Raw genomic sequence first — 18,279 nt, 5'->3', positions numbered from 1 at the left:
ACCCTCCACCTTCTGGAGTATATCTATAAACACCCAATATGAGCATTAGCAATGATTAAACTCAGATACATTTAAAGATCTAAAGTGAACTGCTTCACTGGAGAAAGTATTCTAGAAAACCCACAAAATCCCACAAACTGCACAGAAGGAATCAACAACCTTTTAGCTGATAATTCTATAAATGTCAAACTCTAATGAAGAGGTGTTGTCAACTGAAGGTGTAAGCAGGTCAGTATCTACTATGTTTGTTTTTGGATATGCAAGTAGACATCTATGCAGGCATAAGACCTAAGTGGACAGTTATCTGCTCTAGATGCAAAAAACAAGGTTGTGTTGTACACTCCTCCATAGATGTAAATTCTAATATTAAAAGTAGTTGTAAGCAGCAGAGGCAATGTACTGCAGTGATGTCTATGCTGCTAGAGAGAGCACCAAGTTAGCACTGGTATCAGTAGCAATCTACCTGCAGCAACACAGAGCTCTGCACAGGTCAATTTATTCTGTTGAAGTGCAAGGCAAATTAGCACATGCAAAGTTTCTGCTGCCATCACTAGACTGCCTCCATGACCTGAGCTGTCTGCAATGTAAATATCCCTCAGGCCTTTGGCAGAACATATTCTCTCTAATTCCTACATTCCCAAATGGTAAAAGTGGGACAGTACTTCTGGCTCTATATTTGTGAATTGCAGTGAAATCCTTGAATGAATGATGCTAACATGCTGAATATAATCCTTTTGACTATGTACTTAATTGTTTGCATATTTTCAGCTCATAATATCATGTATTTTTGCATTATCTGTAAACAGGTATTGCCGTATTGAATATTTTTTCAGGCAGTTTGTTAGCCTATGAAAATACAAGTAAACAATGTAGGTTACAATATACTGCATGCTATATTGTATTTCCACTGACAAGCCATATATTGTATTTACTCAAATCCAAGATAATTTCCCCCATCAATATGGGGAAAAAGTCTTGTCTTGAATTTAAGTATGGCCCTGAGGTAGGCAGCAGTTCAGATCTGGCTTTGGCCCTGGGATGAAGTCGAAGCTGAGACACCCCTGCCCCAAGCCAGAACGGCTCATGTGGCAGTTGCGGGGACCAACTATGAGGTTCAGGGGGAGCAACCTACAGCCTGCCCCCACCCACCCTTGTGTCTGCCCCTCCCCACAGTTGCTCCACATGTCTGTGCCTGCCTCCCCAACATCTACAGTGGCCTTACCTTTTACTCCAGCTCCAGTTTCTGCAGTCCCAACCTGGCCCTGCCATTGCTTCTTCCTGACGGGACCAGGCTGGGGCTGACTGCCCCAGAGCCAAAGCAGAGCTGCAGCAGAAAGTAAAGGGGGGAGGGGGCAGTGGCCAAGCAGCAGGGTGCAGGAACAGGCATGGAGGGGCAGGCCACAAGAGCCATATAGCAGGGGATAGGCAACAAGGAGGGACAAGTTGCAGGGGAGAAGGCATGGGTGGGGAGCCAGACACAGGGGACAAGGGGTGAGGGGGAAGGCAGAGAGGGCAAAGGGCAAGAGAACAAGAGGTGGGGGTCTGGCCCCTCACCACCCCCAATACTGCTTTTCCTACCACAGTAGTGAGGGGCATGAATTTAAGTTGACTGTCTATTCATTAGACTCTATACACTCGATATAATAACAAATCTATAACTTTGCATGTACAGAATCAAATTATTGGGAGGGGTCATCTGAAATTCAAAATTATCTTGGATTTGGATAAATACAGTATATTAATAAATAGTTAAGTGTCATTTTGCAGTGAAATATATATTCAAAATATATTCAATAATGTTAGCTTTTAGGGGTTCAAAAATAAGAAAATTAGGTAAGCATATATACCTCTCCAAGCAACTGTTTTATTCCATCTCAAAAAGGCCAGAACATGAGTTTACACTGTTTTGATTATTAAAGCCACAGCTCAAAACTTAAAAAACAGATCTCTGAGAATTCAGTATCAGAAAAAATTACACTGCATTATCAGAGTGTCTGTCTGCTCTGCCCCACAGTATTCTAACAGCTCCATTATAAACATATATCAAATTAAATGTATGTTCTATTGTAAATATTTTGCCAGGGCTTTATGATGTCAGTTCAGTGATATACCTACCGTCATCAATGCTTTCTCCTCCTTTTCCAGTGTCTTTGTTGAATAACCGAATTCCTGTAACAGTCATGGTTAGCTCTTTCAGCTGTCGCTCTTTGTCCTTCTTACTGAGCGAGAGAAAGACTCCCATCTCCGTTTGAGGAAACACACTCTGCAAGGCAGCTGGAAATTATTTTAAAATAGCAGTAAGCATAAGAAGAGGAACTAAAAATGCAAAGATAATAAAAACACCTCTTCCTAAGGTACAGTAGTGAAAAGAGCCAAGTGCATGATAAATTTGAAAAAAAGAGTTTAGGTACTCACAGATGCTTCATTTTACCATACTCCTAGCTAGTGACTGAAAAATAACTAGCGTGGGCAACAGAATCAAACTCAGATTTGATTTTCCAATAATGGAAACGCACTATCACAGTGTAAGTGATTTCTGACCTGTTGCCTCCCTGACAGCCTTGATGTCTGTTGGAGATCCAAGACCTGAGCGCAGCAGCACATAACTAACAATCTTTTGGTAAACACTTTCCAGTTCTTCTCGTGTACGAGCACGGCTGTCTGTGATTTCTCGGGTCACAGGAGCCAGTCTGGACTCTACAATGTGATGCTGTTCATTAAGTAATTCAACTGGGAAGAAAAGAGAGTTGTAAAGTGTAGGTAAAGCAAAGTATTTTTCTCATTTTCACTGTACCCCACACACCGTAACAGAATTTTTACTACTTGTGCATTCCAGACTCAATCCAAATGCCAGCAGGCTTTGGGAAAAGACCTTTAGTTTGGCTAAATTTAAAAATCCACTAGTAAAGTCAGTGCTAGTCAAGAAAAATCTTTCAACTTACTATTATTTTTTTTTTCTTTTTACAACTTATCATCTCTTAAAGGTAAAGCCCCAGGGCTCTCAGCCTTCCCTGTCCAATGAATTTTGCTGCCCTCTGATGTTCATTATTCCTCTTTTTTGTCCTCTCATCTTTCTCCTTTCCATGTTCAGTTGCTTGGAGCGGACACTAACCAGGGACCAATGTACTTATCTTTGTTATAATAAGTATTGTAACTCATTAATTCACTAGGAGCAAAATACTATTATTTTGTGAAAAAAAAATCTCTGAACCACACACGCAATCTATTTAAAATTAAACTGGCTCTATTACAGAGGCTAGCCACCTTCTGCTGCTGTAGTCCACTACTAGCAATCTGACCTGCACTGTAGGCTGCAAATCCCTATTACCCAAAGAGCACATGTGGCCTGCACTTACCCTCACTTCCAATCCCCAGTCCTAACAACAACAGAAGGGTTGTGGAAGAGATGGGTATCAAAATGTGAGACTGGATCAGACAGATTAAACCTCTGTGGCACAGATCTAACTTCTTTATGGTCTGCATCTGGCCCACAGGCCACAGGTTGTTGACTCAGGCTGTGTGAAGCTTTGGTAGCGAATTTGATTAGGAGGAGATTCAGTCCAATTCACCGGCCGAAACTCCGAATCTGAATTGAATCGGGAGACCCATTAAAAAATCCAAATTGATTCGGAGAGATTCGGAGATTCATCCATAGACTATACAGGCAGCAGTTCTTGACGATGGTGGACACAGCTGCCTCCACCTGGTAAGTCTGTTGTGATAGGCGAAGGGGGAACGGAATGGGCACGGGGGGGAGGCAGATCAACACCTCCACAACAAGGGAGGGATTGGGGCTAGGACAAGCTGCCCAGCTGGGGCAGCACAGGAATCAGGGAGGGGGGCTCCTGCCACTGCATGCCACTGGTCCAGGAACTGCTCTTCCAGTGGCTCTTCTGGCGGCTCTCACCACCAGTACGGGAGGACATGGGAGCAGGCGTGTATCTCCAGATCTGCGTGGGGCAAGGTGGGCTGGGCTGGGGCGCGCTCTGGAAAGCTAGCCCCAGCCACCAGGCTGCGCTCCATGCAGTGGGTAGAGCCAGGGCTGTGCTCCAGGTGGCTAGCCCCAGCCTGGAGCCCAGCCCTGGCTCCGCCTGCCCTGCCAAGCACAGCCCAGCTGTGGGGGCTTTCTGCCCAGAGCATAGCCCTGGCTCTACCTGCCCTGCAGAGCACAGTGGAGCAGGGGTTTTGGGGGGGCTGCAGCCATCCTAAAATTCCCCATAGCCCTTGTCACCGCTCCCACCCCAATCTGGGTGCACACGCCCGCCCCTTGTGTGACTTCTGACCCCATTATACATCCTCCTTGTTGCATGCATGCTGTAACCCTGCATAGCATAACAGACCTATCCAAATTTATGTTTATGTTCTTCTACAGCATCCATCCCCCTCAGATTCTGATAAGTGCGTTTAATACTCCAATACAAATAAATATAAAATACATATTAAATAATACACCTAGATAGCATTTTATCATCTCACATATATTTAATATTTATACAAATTAAAATTACCTCTGTTTATGTAATTCATATCAAAGAAGACTTGCATCTTAATGGTATCCAAGGATGGATTTGTTGTATCAAGCAGTCTATCGATACAGAGCTAAGAAGAAAGACATAAGTGAATCTTTTCCAACCACTTAGCAAATTCATAAAACATCAACAGCAACATTACTATTTCAAAAGGAACAAGTTAATTCTCCTCCACAAATTCTCCTGCCATGAACTGGCACACTAGGGAATGAAACATCCATTCCTCACCTACAGAACCACAAGAATAAAATATTGCACAAATTTTGAAAATAATTTATACCTCAGAACAAAAAGGCCTTTTAGGAAATTGATCAAGTTTCAGGTTTTGGGGATTTTCAGGCTGTGATGGTGGCTAGGAGTACCTACCACCAACTCCATCTGGTGCAAGCTGCAACCCCTTTCTCAGATTTAGATTTGGCCACCATTGTCCATGATTTCCTAACCTCAGGGCTAGATTACTTTAATGTATTCAAGGGGCTACCAATTCACAAGTGTTGGTTTTGGGGCTGCCAATTCCAAGTCTTGGTTTTGACCTAGAAGCCTATGAATCTTCCGTACCCCACATGCCTAAGGGACCGCCTTTTCCTTTGCATTCCACCATGATCCCTAATGTCAGCTGAGAACAACCTCCTGCAAATAACATCAAGGCACCAAGTTGGTTTGGTGAAAATGTATGAAGTCATTCTCAGTAGTCACTCAGCTCCAGAATTATCTTCCCCATTGTGGTCCTCCAGAGCCTGAGACTAGTCATCTTCCAAAAGTGCTGTAAGAACTTTTTATTTGTGGGTGGGATTAGGTTCTCAGGCATTGTTTGAAGAGTTTATTCTATTACATATTATTAGATTTTAATACTTTTATCTGGCACAAGGTGGGACAGAGTGGCAGATTATTTTTATAGGCAGATATTTTTATCTGACTTTATAACAGTGTAAGTTCTAAGGCCTAAGCCTCTTTTGGTGATGGCAGCGTATCAACCTAATAAATATATACAGTAAAAGCTTTGTTATCCGGCATGAGTGGGGTAAGAGGGGTGCCAGTTATCTAAAAATTCCAGATATTTGAGTTATACCTATCAAGGAAGACAGGAGCACAGCCTGGCCACCCCTGCCAGGAACAGCACAGTGCTGCCCCAGCCCCACCATGCAGTGGCAGCCCACCCTGCCCTGCACAGCACCACTAACTAATGTGAACAAAAGAAATACTTGATGTGCATGCTGGACATTCTCAGCAAAGATTCCAGTTGCTAAAGTGAGGATTTGTAGTGGGGGATACTGGAAATTCTAGTTAACAGAGTATTCCGGTTAGTAAAATGCCAGTTAACACAGCTTTTACTGTACATAAATACATTTCTAGTCATTCTATTTTAGATCTCTGGAATTAACCTGAAGTTAGAAAACAGAACATTTTAGCCAGCAGTTAGATTGTTTAGACTTCCCAACAATACTGGTTGTTTTGAATAATTTATGTAAGAGCTTATGGAAGGTAATGGCAGTATATTTTGTTACTACAGGCAGGCAGATGCTCTCCATTGTGTGCAATATTGCTGAGTTTTTCAAGAATTTTCACAATTACCTTAATCAATTTTTGCACATCATTCTTTGTGAGGGTTCGATCCACATTGAAGTCATTCGCTGGATCCAAAACAACAGCTTTCACCTACCAGTTAGCAAAAGATATTGAATAAAGCAGCTAATTCATAATTTATCAAAGGTTTTTTTAATCTAATACTTTAACTTTTTTGTTACTCATAGATATCAGACCACCAACTTGTGTCATTTTGCCTTTGATTAAAAAGGATACAACTGCTGTAAATTATTGTCATTATTACTTCACTCTTCCCTATAGTTTATAGGCTAGGTCCTACAGGTACCCAACTCTAATCCCTGCCGTATGTGAGAAAGAACTTAACTTAGTGTTTCCCAAACTTTGGAAATCATACTAGTGCTGAGATGTACTGTTAAAAATGACACCAAATACATCTTTCTTTAACCAAAAATTAGTCTCTAAACCAGTGATTCTCATTCTTTTTAGCCTTAGTGCCCCCTCCCCTTAACTTTTCTGAATTTCATGGCACCTCAGCTGAAAATCACTGAACTAAATCTAAATTCAGAAAAGATATGGAGTAGGCCTTGAGGCTAAAAAAGTTGAGAAGCTCTAATCTAGTTGATGCCACTTAAGGACAGAAAGGCAGGACTTCATCCTGTTATGCCCTGCTCTTTCCACTGTCTGCCTTCTCCAGACCCCAAGTCTTTACCTCAGGGGACAAGGACAGCCCCTGAGGCTACTCCTGCAGTCTTACACTGACAGCCACCTCTGTGGCCTCCTGCTGGCCTCTGGGTCGTGGGAGGAGTGGAGGGGATGAGCCAGGCTGAAAAGCATGGGTCTGTCTGTGCATCCACCCACCTGCAAACAGCAAAGGTACTCCTGTGAGCACAGGTGGGAGGCACAAAGGAGCTATCTGAGGGTCAGGAGAGGTGGAAGAAAAGCAGCAGCAGCAGCTGCAAGAATCTCCAGAGAAGCAGGTGCAGACACCACTGGAGTAGCTGGGGCAGGCATAGGATGCCAGATGGAAGAGGATAACATTTACCTAAAGCAAGGGAATCCAGCAGCAGCAGGGATTTGGCAGCACCTTTTACCACTCTCAATGACACACTAGAGTACCCTAGCACACCCTTTGGGAATCAGCAACTTAACTGTATCCCAGAAGGTTGTAGTTCAGGGGCTGGCATCATATGGAGCTGTAAAGCCAGGGGGCTTTGGCAGCAGCAGGGCACTTTACCCAACCCCTGTCCCAGAACCAGGCAGTGAGGAGCTACACTGGGACCAGGCAGTGGGGAACTGTGCCCATGTCGCCCCTAGGGGTGTGAAAGGTTAAATGTTTAAATGAAAAGTATACTTATACCAGTAATGCATTACTGGTTAACATTTAGTCCAGGGCACAATCAGGTGGGTAAGGGAAGCGGTGCGGCACCCCAGGAACAGGAAAGTAGCAGGGCAGTCAGGAGGGAGAGGGACTGGGAAGAGGAATGGGGAGGGAGCTAGCCTATGAGGTTAAAGAGCAAAACAGCAGGTGGCCTAATGACTCAATTAAGCAATTAGCTGCTGGTTCATAGGTGTGGGGCACTGGCAAAATGTAGGAGGTGCACGTGCACCCCCTGGAAGCACCAGCCACAAAACCAGAAGTGCCCTTCTGGTTTCCCCACTGGCTTCGCTCTTCACCCCCCACCCCGATCAGTGATCTGCTCCCCTCCCAGACTCAGGAGGCACCAGTTGCCTATAACGTGGGGGAAGGTAGCTTAAGGGAGATAACAGGCCTGCTCCCTCCCTCCCAGTGTGCCAGTGGCTGCAGTGGGCTGGGAAAGCCCCTTTTATGCTGCTGCTGCTGCCTGCAGCTTCACATGGGCTATGTTGCCTGGTGGGGCTTGTTGCCATCTCCTCCCTGCCAACAAAGGCCCTGGGGAGCAGCTCCCGGCAGCAGCTGTGTCTCCCTGTGTTGCTCTGGACAGATGGCTGTGGTCTCTCCCCCAATGCAGAGTGTGGCATGGCATGGCATGGCATGGCATGTTCCAGCCAGGGGCTCCACACCTCTTGGCCAGGACTAGGTGTACGTTATCAGTTATCTGTTTAACCAGTATACGTAGGGGAGGTTAAATGGATAACTTGTAAACAATATTTACATCCCTAGTTACCATGGGAGGTTAGGGGGCAGGGAAAAGCAGGGACAAGGAAAAGCAATGGTGGTGGTGGCAGCAGCCAGGTCGGGACAATGACTTGCCTCAGACGTGAGCCAGTTTGCCCCAGCCCACAGCTGCAAAACTCTGCTGCCATAGATCAATGAGACTAAACAAGAGTGACTTCACATGTGCTTATAACTGTTTACAGTAATTAGTGCCATTGTGCACTATAGAGTCCTATGCCCAGAATAAGCACTTCACAAGAACTCCTTTATAAATATATCAAATCAGTGAAGCTCTCGACTACAACACAATGTCACTTCTAGCTCTACTGAAGCTCTCTCTTTCTGAGCATTAAGGCCAAGGAATTTTAAGTCCTTTGCTTAATTTCACTCATTGCAAGTAGTCTCAGAGACACAGGGGGTGTTACAGCAAGTAAAATTTAAATCTTTGCAGGATCGTCTAAAAAGCAGATCTAGATGACTCACTATAGACATGCAAGTATAAAATTTAAGAGCGATATGCTCAATTGCTGAATCTTTGTACCTGCTCATTGAAGATGTCACTAATCTCAGAGGGATGGTAACATGATCCAAATAACGCTAACAGGTTAATGGATAGCTAGAATACTCATTTTGCTCTTACCATGAAAGCCACCAAGGTTTCAGGCACAGTTTGTCCTTTGATGGCACATTCTTGTCCTATTTCACGGATAATGTTCTTAATGACACTTTCAGCCTGGGCGTGAGCCATTCTAGACAAACAGCACAGTAAAAGGTTTCATCATAATACACGACAGATGCGTCTTTCATCATCTCTTTGTCCCACCTCAACCTTTACTGAGACTACGTTTTCTGCAAGACCTCTCAGCCTTCCAAGTGTTTACTAACAGCTTGACTAGGCAGCAGAGGTGATTTACAGTAGAGTGGCACACAAGCAACAAGAGTATTTCCTAGCGGAAAGAAATTGTATGAAAAACAAAATGCAAAAGGGAAAATATACAAACGTAGCATATAAAACAATTTTGCCTGCCTCGCTTCGTTATTCTTTTTTTTTCCATTCTCCCATTCTCCTGCTTTCCATTTTAAGTTGCTTGGAGCAGACACTGACCAGGGACCAACACACTGCACTTTATTATTATGTAGTAAGTATTCTGATTAATTCACTGGGAGAAAAATGTTATTTCGGGAAAAAAAATCTCTGAACCCCACACACAGTCTATTTAAGATGAAAATGGAGTACAGGGCTGGCAACCTTTTACCGCCATGATCCGCTGGTAGTAATCTGCCTGCACCATAGGCCACAAAACTCGAGAGCATGTGCAACTGACACCCCCTTCCCTCCCATCCCAGATCCCAACAAGGGAAGGGCTCTGGAGGGGACGGGGAGCACAGGGCAAGATTGAATCAGACATCCTGCTGTCATCTGACAGGAGAAATCTTTCTCATCCTGTGTGACCAGGACTAGGCCCTCCAGTTCACACCAAGACGGGTGGGAAAAGGAAATCACTTTATGGCATTTCTGAAGGCAGCAGAGATTTCTGCAGAGCTAGAGAAACGGGGAATATCACTGGAGCCTCTGACCGCATCCCTGCCAAGTGGTGGTGGGGGTCTGTCATGAGGGGCGAGAAGGGAGCGCAGAGTGGACATGATCAAAAAAGTCACGATTCAGACAACATACATAAGGCTAATGCTATAGTAGCATAAGTACAAAATTGCAAAGCCCCTATGGTTCTCTTAGCACCTAATGTAGAGAAGGCTTTTGATTGTGCTTCCTAGAAGCACCTTTTTTGTGTATTACAAAAGATGGGATTTGGTAAAGAATTGATAAGGTGGATACAGCTGTGATACACAAATCCCATTTCAACTGTTTGACTCAGTAACACCTATCTGACCATTTCCCTTGCAGTGATAATGGGCAACTTGACACAGTTGCCCGTTATCCCCCTTCTATCGGGTGCAGCACTGGAACCACGGGCCGCAGCTGTCAGGAACGAGGGGATATGACAGTCTTTGAGGCAGACGTAATGAACACCAGCTCCTGCTGTGTGCAAACGAGGCGGTAACACTTCTGTCACAGCCTCAGATGAGCTCCTGCCCTCTGAGTACTAATACAATTATAGTAATCGACCTGGCTTTAAAATTAATAGGACTAAAATCTAAACGAAGACGAGCCTCTACTCCCTGCCGCCCCCCAAACTGCACCAGCACCCAAACCACGACCCAAAAGGAGACCGCCGCGCATGCGCAGTAAAACTCCCCCGCGCATGCCCTGGGCAGGGCAGGCGTCTCTGCGCACGCGCGGCAGGGCACGCTCCGCGCATGCGCAGAACGTTGAAAGCAGCCTCTTCCAATACAGGGGGCGCTTTGCTTCGTACCGGCAGCGCGGACAGCCGCTGGGGGGGGAGGCGGGGCAATCCAAACCGGCCCGGGGGTCGCGCGCAGGTGCCCTCCTCCCCCACCCTAACCGCGGCCCGGAGAATCCTCGCATTTACCCGCCTCCAGCCTCGTCAGGACGCGCCGAACTGGTGTTGTCATGGAGACAGAACGCCGCGGCGCCTTGGAGGCGTGACTAGGGGGCGTGGCCGGGCGGGGGGCCTCGCGCTCTCTGTTGAGCGGGGCCTAACAGCCAATGGGGCGCCGGCAGGGGGCGGAGCCAGGAGGCGGCGGGGCTGGGCGGTGCCCGCGCTCTGCAGTGGCCCTGTAGAGGGCAGGGCTGAGGCCGGGCGCGGGGAGATTCCCCTGGAACTGTTTAGTAGTTGGTCATCGCAGATCGCGCCTTTGCCAGGAATCTGCATATTTCCTGCAGTTGAAGCGACACTGTGGTGGGCCCCACCTTAGCTGTTACCACACAGGAAAGGGGGGAAGGCATCGTGGGCAGGGCACTGGTGATAACAGCCCTCAGAAAGGCAGGCGAGGCGTTGGGGATCGTTCAGAGGGGACTTGTGCTCATATGTCATCCTGGTCTTTATAAATTCGTGGTGCATCCACACCTCGAATGCTGCTGTGCCCAGTTTTCATAAATTTCATAGACGTTTGGGCTGGAAGGGACCTCATGAGATCATCCCAAGGGGCAGGAAGGATCCTAGCCAGATAGACACCCAAATATTTCTTGAAAGCAACCAATGTAGGTGCTTGCAGTTCTGGGCCCCTCACCTCGCAGAAGGAGAGAGACGAACTAGAGCCAGGGGCCAGAGAAGGGCAGCACCGAGGAGTGGCGGGGGCCAGGGCGGGGGGGGTGCTTCCATGTGAGGAGCAAGACGGAAGAGGCTGGGTCTGGCCAATTTAGAAAAGAGAGGCTTGAGGGGGGCCGTGTTGAGGGTTTCTGAGATACAAAATAGAGCTGAGAAAGTAAGTAGGGATTTATTATTTAGTATCTCTATACAAGAAGAAGGGGTCAGGAAAGGAAACTAGCAGGTAGTAGGTTTAAAATTAACAAAATGAAGGTCTTTCACCCATCATGTAATGAAAGTGAGGGACTCATTTGCTCGGGACCTACCTAAACTGCAGCACAGCAGTGCCTGTAATCTCGCTCTTGTGTGTGGCAAAAAGCAAGATTAAAGGCATAAACAACATGTAAGCTTTGAGAGTGGGGGGCACAACTCTGTGCCACCAGCCCCACTACTGTTAGGCTGCCCTATACCTGTGCTCTGCTGTTGGAGCAGAAATCGGGTGGGGGTGCCCCTGGTGTCCCCTTATGCCAGTGATTAAAGGGGCTGCTGCACTGCAAACTTCTGCTGCAACTTCCATAGGTCCCTACTCATTGCCACCAGGTGCTGTGGAAGCTGACAGTTTAGCTGGTTCAAAAAGAGATTGGAAAAATTCTTGGAGGAAAGGCCATCAGTAGCTATTGAGCATGGGGGTTGAGGATACTGCCTCAGAATCAGAACTTCCTAGATCTTAAATGCTGCGGGCTGCAAGTGGGAGAGGAAGAGTAGGAAAAACCCTGCTCGTACCCAGGTGAATCTCCCTTTCAGCATCCGCTTGCTGCCACTGTATGACACAGAACACTAGGCAAGATGGATTTATGGTCTGACCGTGTAAATGCTTCTGAAGATGGACTCTGAAAGGCTCAGTCCAGGTGTTTGTGTCCTCTCTCAATAGCATCCTGCTTTCTAGTCACTAAGGAATTTGGGGTCCAGGTGTATGATACCTGCCTCCCCCCTCCCTGTGGTCAACCAAGAGCTTTCCCTCCCAGTGCATCACAGCAGTAGCAATTGTCCATGCATCAGCACATGTATTGTTGTATGAGCCGTGGAACAGTGCATCTCACCCACATGAAACCAACAGCACACACATTCGAGGCTTTCTTCAGAAAGGAAGAAAGAGGGAAAATTAGTGGGTTGGCCGCTGTGCTTGGAAACAGCAGGACCTGATGTCACTGGGATCTGCCCCTGCCTTTTGGAACCATTTGCCATATCTGCAGTCAAATGTGTGGGTCTCAGATTGGCATCCTTGGCCATCTGTTGAGTCCCCTGGTCCCCAGTGACTTTGACAGTTTTCTGGTAACTAGGATTCTCATGTCAACGCTGCAGCCAGCCTTAAATGTTGGAGGCTGTGAGTCAAAGAGAAATGGGAAAAACTCCCTGTTCCCTTTTTCTTTCAGCATACCCTCTCTGCCACTGTGATACAGGCCTTTTTGATTCATAGAGAAATGTGGGCATGAGCCCACACTGAAACTATTAGCCCCGCTGTTTTTAGAAGGGGTTACTAATCCATATAACAGGCCTATTTGTTGTGCTTGGCAAACATGGGCCACCACAAACAACCATAAGTCTCTCTTAAAAAGGGAGGCTGCTGAGAACACAACAACTGATTGCTTGGGAGAAATAAAAAAGAAAAACAGGAATTGGACAGAGGGTTACAGGTTCAAAACGAGATCCAGAAGGAGATATTGAGCATACTAGCCAGCACCCACTGCTCTCTGAATGAGTTGGGGCCTGTGGATGCTGGTCCCCTCAACCATCTCCTGGCTTAAAACATAAGGTAGGGACGCTGATTGTATGTATAAGGCAAGTAGCACATTAAAACTTCTTGAGCACGTATAAAACAGCATCGCTGAAATCCAATCTCTGGTTTGACGTTTTGACACTGAAAGTCACAAAAAACTAGAATTACCATGTACTATTGGTTTTAAGATTCAGGCTGTACTTTTTCAAATACTCTGTTCTTTCTCGCATAGTCTCAGTTAGTGGAATGGTGAAACAAAAGCCTGGACATGCACAGAAGTGAAACAAAAGTAGAGTTAGGCCTGTGCCCCAGAGGTTAATTAGATTATATAATGCAATATATACAATCTAGTATTCATTTAACAATGCTAATATTATTTTCACACAAGGAGAAGAAGTGGGAAGCTCAAATATTCAGTTAGAAAAATCTTAAAACCTACTGAACAGAACCAATAATTCAACTGTAGATTTAAAATATAGTTTAAACTTAGAAATAGTTAGAAATAGTTTAAAATTTAGAAACAGCTATTAGTTAGAAATAAATTAATTAGAAATACATAGAAATGCATTTATTTCTAAGTAATGTTAGAAGTAAATAGAAATAACTTAGAAATAATTAGAAAAAACTAAGAAATAGAATGAACTTAGAAAGTGTTTAAACTTAGTCTGTAGAGAAGACTGAGGGGGAATTTAATAATAATCCCCTAAATACCTGATCATAGAGAGTTTGGAGATGGGCTTTTCTCTGTGGCAATAGGGGACAGGACTAGGATCAATGGCCTCAACCTTCAGCAGGACATTTAGTTTGGAGATTAGGGGGAACATTTTATGAGTATGGTCAAGCATAGAAATATTCAAGAGCAGGTTGGCTAGATGCTTGGCTGGGATGATTTAGACAGGGATGATCCTGCCTTGAGCTGCAGCTGGACTAGATGACCTTATAAGGTTCCTTCCAGCCCTACTTTCCTATGATCCTATACATAGCCACGTTCTGTAATAGTCTGCGGTGCAAGGTTCTAAAGTACTCAAAATTACTGATATCATGTGCAAGGAGAGCACAAACCCTTCTCAGCTTTGAGATCTGAGGCAGAGAGGAAACACTAACTTGCGGGATTCCAGAACATTGTCCAATGTGGCCCCAGTGGAAGTGGCATAGAATGGAATATCACACTTAATAACGACCTTAATGGGGATTGGATAGTCCATTATGAGGGTCTTTGTGAAGTTGTTGTCTCTCTCCAATACACTCCAAAACCTCAAAAATCAACCGGTAGGAGTGTATGTAGTAAAACAGCATTTGGAACAAGAAGTATTGGTAGAATCAAAATGATCATTGTAAAAGGATATTTAAAATTTAAACGCTGCAAATATGGTTAGAATGAACAAGGCGTGTGCTCCTTTTATAACCCCATTAGAGGAGGGATGGAAAGCGTGGATGGTTAAATGGTACTTGGATCCCTGTGAAAAACAAAAGCGTGATGTCTTAGGAACAGTCCTTGGAGGAACTGGAACAGGTTTGGGAATCATAAATACTGTAAATGAGGAGACTGGCTAACAAAATACATAGTATTGGAACAAAACTCGGAACCCTGACAGTTCCATCGACAGCATATGGAACAAGTTACCTTTTTGCTACCACACTAGTTCCTGAATGGGAACAATTAGAAGAAAATGCCACACAAATACTAGCAAATGCCTTGGAACCATGGAAGGTGACATATCCCTAGCATTAAACTGCATTCAAGTGCAAACCTGGATGCGGACCTTATGATGAAATTGATTCAAGAAGGTGAAAATAGCATTTTACCAAATGAAATTTGTAAGATAGTTTGGGACAATGCCACCAAAGAAGAATGAAATTTTTGTGAAAATTGATTAATTTTACCTTGAATGTTGCACAGAATGTCACTGTGGCATATGTGACAACTGTCACACAAGCTCAGCACTTACAAGTATATCCAAATGCTAATGTCTCCATTTTATATTCAATGGATCACAGAAGTTGGGCTTATCAAGAAAATAATACTTGGAAAGCTGTTAATTTGGAAGCCTGTGTTGTAGAACATGGTCTTGGATTTATTTGTGAAGACCATGTGATAAAATTAGTGGATTTGTGTCTTAACCCATTCCAAGGGAAATGTCATTTTGAATTGGATGCCAATCCATATAATAAGTCAGTTATTGTTTATGCAGGAAAAGGGGGTGTGTGCGTTTGAACCCAATGTATATATATAATTGCTAATGATTGGTATAATTACACTGTGGATTATGGTTTAAATCAATGCTTCTGCAACGTGTTAAAGCCTGAAGGCTATGGTTTTAATTATGATGTTCCTGCATATATTAGGCAAGCGCTTAAAGCTGATTTTGTTTTGTATGAGTATGTTAAACCCTTAGACACAGGAATGAATATAACTTTGGTGAAGCAGATGTTGTAACACACAGATTTGCAAATTCGATTGCAAGAAGCAAAAGATAAGGTCCAAGCAGCCCTTATTACAGTCCATCATGATATAGATCAGGTTACTCAAATTTTGGACCATGTTAAAAAAATAGCAGATCATAGTTTTTGGGAATCGATCTGGGGATGGTCTCCAAAAGTGACAGGAATTTTGAATGCAATGATGCACCCACTTATTGTTTTTCTGGGCGTTATCATCATTATAGTGGTTGCTCAAATTGGAATAATAGTCCAAATGCACCAATTGGCACGAATCATCTGAAAATGAATTCAGGAGGAGGAGATTTATAAGCAACTTTTACTTCCCTATCTACATTAATATGCCTGGCAGATCTAATACTTGAAGTTGGTGACCCCAATTGCCTTGATTACAATAGCCAGGACAAAAAAGTAAATGGTAGCAACAGAAAAGGTTTCCCTAGCTATCAAGCAGGAGAGGTGTTGCAAGGAAAATCGAATATGTTTAAGAGTTGACCAAACTCCTAGAAGCCTTTTTGAGATGATTCAGAATTGGCAATGATTGTGGCCTAAAACTAACCCCAGTAAAATGCTGACTGTACATTTAAAACAGAACAATAGCACTATAATGTGCTAACCTTTGGGACTAATTAAGGTGGGAACAGGAAAACAATAGGAAAATATTCCCAATGTGTAAGGATGTGCTATTGTATTCTTAGGAGCTATAAACCAAAATATATAACAAGCTTGGCTAGCATTGATGATGGTGACATCACTAAAGGGTTAAACAGCCTAAGTCAAGTGAAGTCAGTGTTTGCTGTATGCTCTCTCTGAATCAGCTGCATGGATTTCTAGACTAGGAGTACCAAGCCTTTGGACTTGGAACAACAGCTCAATCCAGGAAGCCACCCAGTACGGCCGGTTGTGGAGAGTACCTCCTGAGCAACAGCTCTAGGCAGACAGTGAAGCAGTGAGGAGTCATGTTAACGTGCTCAGTTTTTGGTAACTGCCTGCTTATATTCGGGTAGTCCCAGTAAAGGTGACTACTTGTGCATTGGCAACCCCAGTTGATTAATTGCTTTGTGTTTGATGGATACTTTTGTAGTCAATAAAGCTTCTGACTGATTATCAGACAAGTGTCGGTGGTTAATCGCATAGTTCTCCTCACCCACAAAGAAGTAGGGCTCGAGTTTCAGCCTAACACCCAGTCCAAAACCCTTTTTTTAGACTGGAGCTAAACTAGCAGTATCTCCATCCCTAGGGTCAGCTATAAGAAGAAATATTCAGTTCTATTTAAATCTTAAATGACATTTTAAAGTAGAAAATTATATTTCATAACTTCACAGTATAAGCAGCTTGTAGGCGTTCTATCATTAGACAGATACCTGGCTAAATGGCTGAAACATTACTTTTAGAAGGAATCATTTTACTTTGGAGATTTTATCCACTTTACAAAGGCAAAAAGCAAAACCAAACCAAAAAATATTATGTAGAATATTTACTATGACAGATTTGCCAGGAGCTATCATATTTTTTATATACTAAAGTTAAAGGACTATTTTCTCCTGAGGCTGGTGCTTAATGCCCATTTATAACAACTCTGATACAGTATATTCTCTTAGATGCATTACATATATTTTAGACATTCTAATGCATGGTTTGAAAAATAAAATAATAATTTGCAATTGCCATTGTTGCAAAAAATTGCGGTCCATTTCTTGGAGGCCACTAAAATCACAGACACACACTCATTAGATGGCACAAAAGGTGTATTTGCAAATAGGGCAGAGCAGAGTCAAAAACTCAGATTATTCTGAATCCCCCAAGGAATTTTTGCAGGCTGTATTTATCTTTTTCCTCCTGGGCACGTGTGCAGAAACAGGAACTCTTACAGCTCATTTCCGTTTCATACAAACATATATGTGGTTACATCACTACATCCATCGCATGTACATTATAATTAACTACTTAAGTATGCAGGGCGGAGAGGTAAATATGCATCAGCTAATCAAGCATGCTCAGAAAGTACTATAGGTCACCAAGAGTTTAAACCCCCCCCCCCCCTTTCAAGGACACAGTCAGTTGAATTCCAGCTTCTGTAATCTGCATGAGAAAGGCTAGGGGGAGGCTGGGGGAGAGTCTGCGATTTAAGAAAAACTGTGGCAAGGCTGGCCAAGGAAAAAAAAGTCCTTGGCAGTGTTTCGTTCTTATCAGGCGCAAGATGCAAGCTGTGCATTTCTAACAATACTCCATTTCTAACACCATGTTCATTCAAACACTAGATTCATAGTCAAAATGCATGTCTTGCAGACAAGGCCAGAAATCAAGTTCATTATACTACTGAAAGACTAGCCAAAGTAGTTCCTTCAGTCCAGACAGCAAAAGTGTTGGTCAGGAGGGTTTGTGGAGACAGTTCAGCCTCTTGATGCTCGACAGAACTGAAAAGGCCCCTTAGGCCTAGAGCAGCCTGCTCTGGAAGCCTTGCCAGCTCCCGAGTCATGTATTATTAGGACTGGCACTATACAATTGCTTGCTTGCTAAGATTGTATCTTGCTAAGATTACTGAACCTGCTAAGATTATATCTGCTTGAAGTAAATACTTTATAATGCTCAATAAAATTGATTTATTAAAGAATTAACTGGGTCCTCAGTTGGGGAAAATGAATAGGTCCTGAGTTGGAGGGAATAAATAGGCTCTTGTTTGGAGAA

At 44.0% G+C, this 18,279-nt stretch overlaps 1 protein-coding gene and 1 long non-coding RNA gene across 3 annotated transcripts in view; one reads left to right on the top strand and one right to left on the bottom strand.

Annotated features, from left to right (window-relative positions):
* Positions 1–10,782, bottom strand: part of CFAP206 (cilia and flagella associated protein 206) — a 26,869-nt gene extending 16,087 nt beyond the window's left edge. The window contains exons 1-6 of one of the 2 annotated variants that reach the window (XM_019537719.1): positions 10,698–10,782; positions 8,849–8,957; positions 6,102–6,185; positions 4,509–4,599; positions 2,542–2,730; positions 2,116–2,274 (exon numbers count right to left, since the gene is read on the bottom strand). In XM_019537719.1, coding sequence (XP_019393264.1) covers positions 2,116–2,274; positions 2,542–2,730; positions 4,509–4,599; positions 6,102–6,185; positions 8,849–8,956 — 631 coding nt within the window. In that variant the 5' untranslated portion in view covers position 8,957; positions 10,698–10,782. Of the gene's footprint in view, positions 1–2,115; positions 2,275–2,541; positions 2,731–4,508; positions 4,600–6,101; positions 6,186–8,848; positions 8,958–10,097; positions 10,399–10,697 lie in introns of those variants that run through there. The other variant, XM_019537720.1, reaches the window with a different exon arrangement.
* LOC109311845 lies at positions 7,569–14,027 on the top strand. Its single transcript, XR_002101637.1, has 3 exons — positions 7,569–7,642; positions 11,470–11,476; positions 14,013–14,027. It is a non-coding gene; the product is annotated as an uncharacterized LOC109311845 (long non-coding RNA).
* Positions 14,028–18,279: the final 4,252 nt, after the last annotated feature.

The sequence above is a fragment of the Crocodylus porosus genome, unplaced genomic scaffold (genome assembly GCF_001723895.1).
Source record: "Crocodylus porosus isolate Cpor-Errol unplaced genomic scaffold, CroPor_comp1, whole genome shotgun sequence".
NCBI classification, from domain to species: Eukaryota; Metazoa; Chordata; order Crocodylia; family Crocodylidae; genus Crocodylus; species Crocodylus porosus.
The sequence above is the reverse complement of the archived record's forward strand: the minus strand, read 5'-3'. Positions and strand labels throughout refer to the sequence as shown.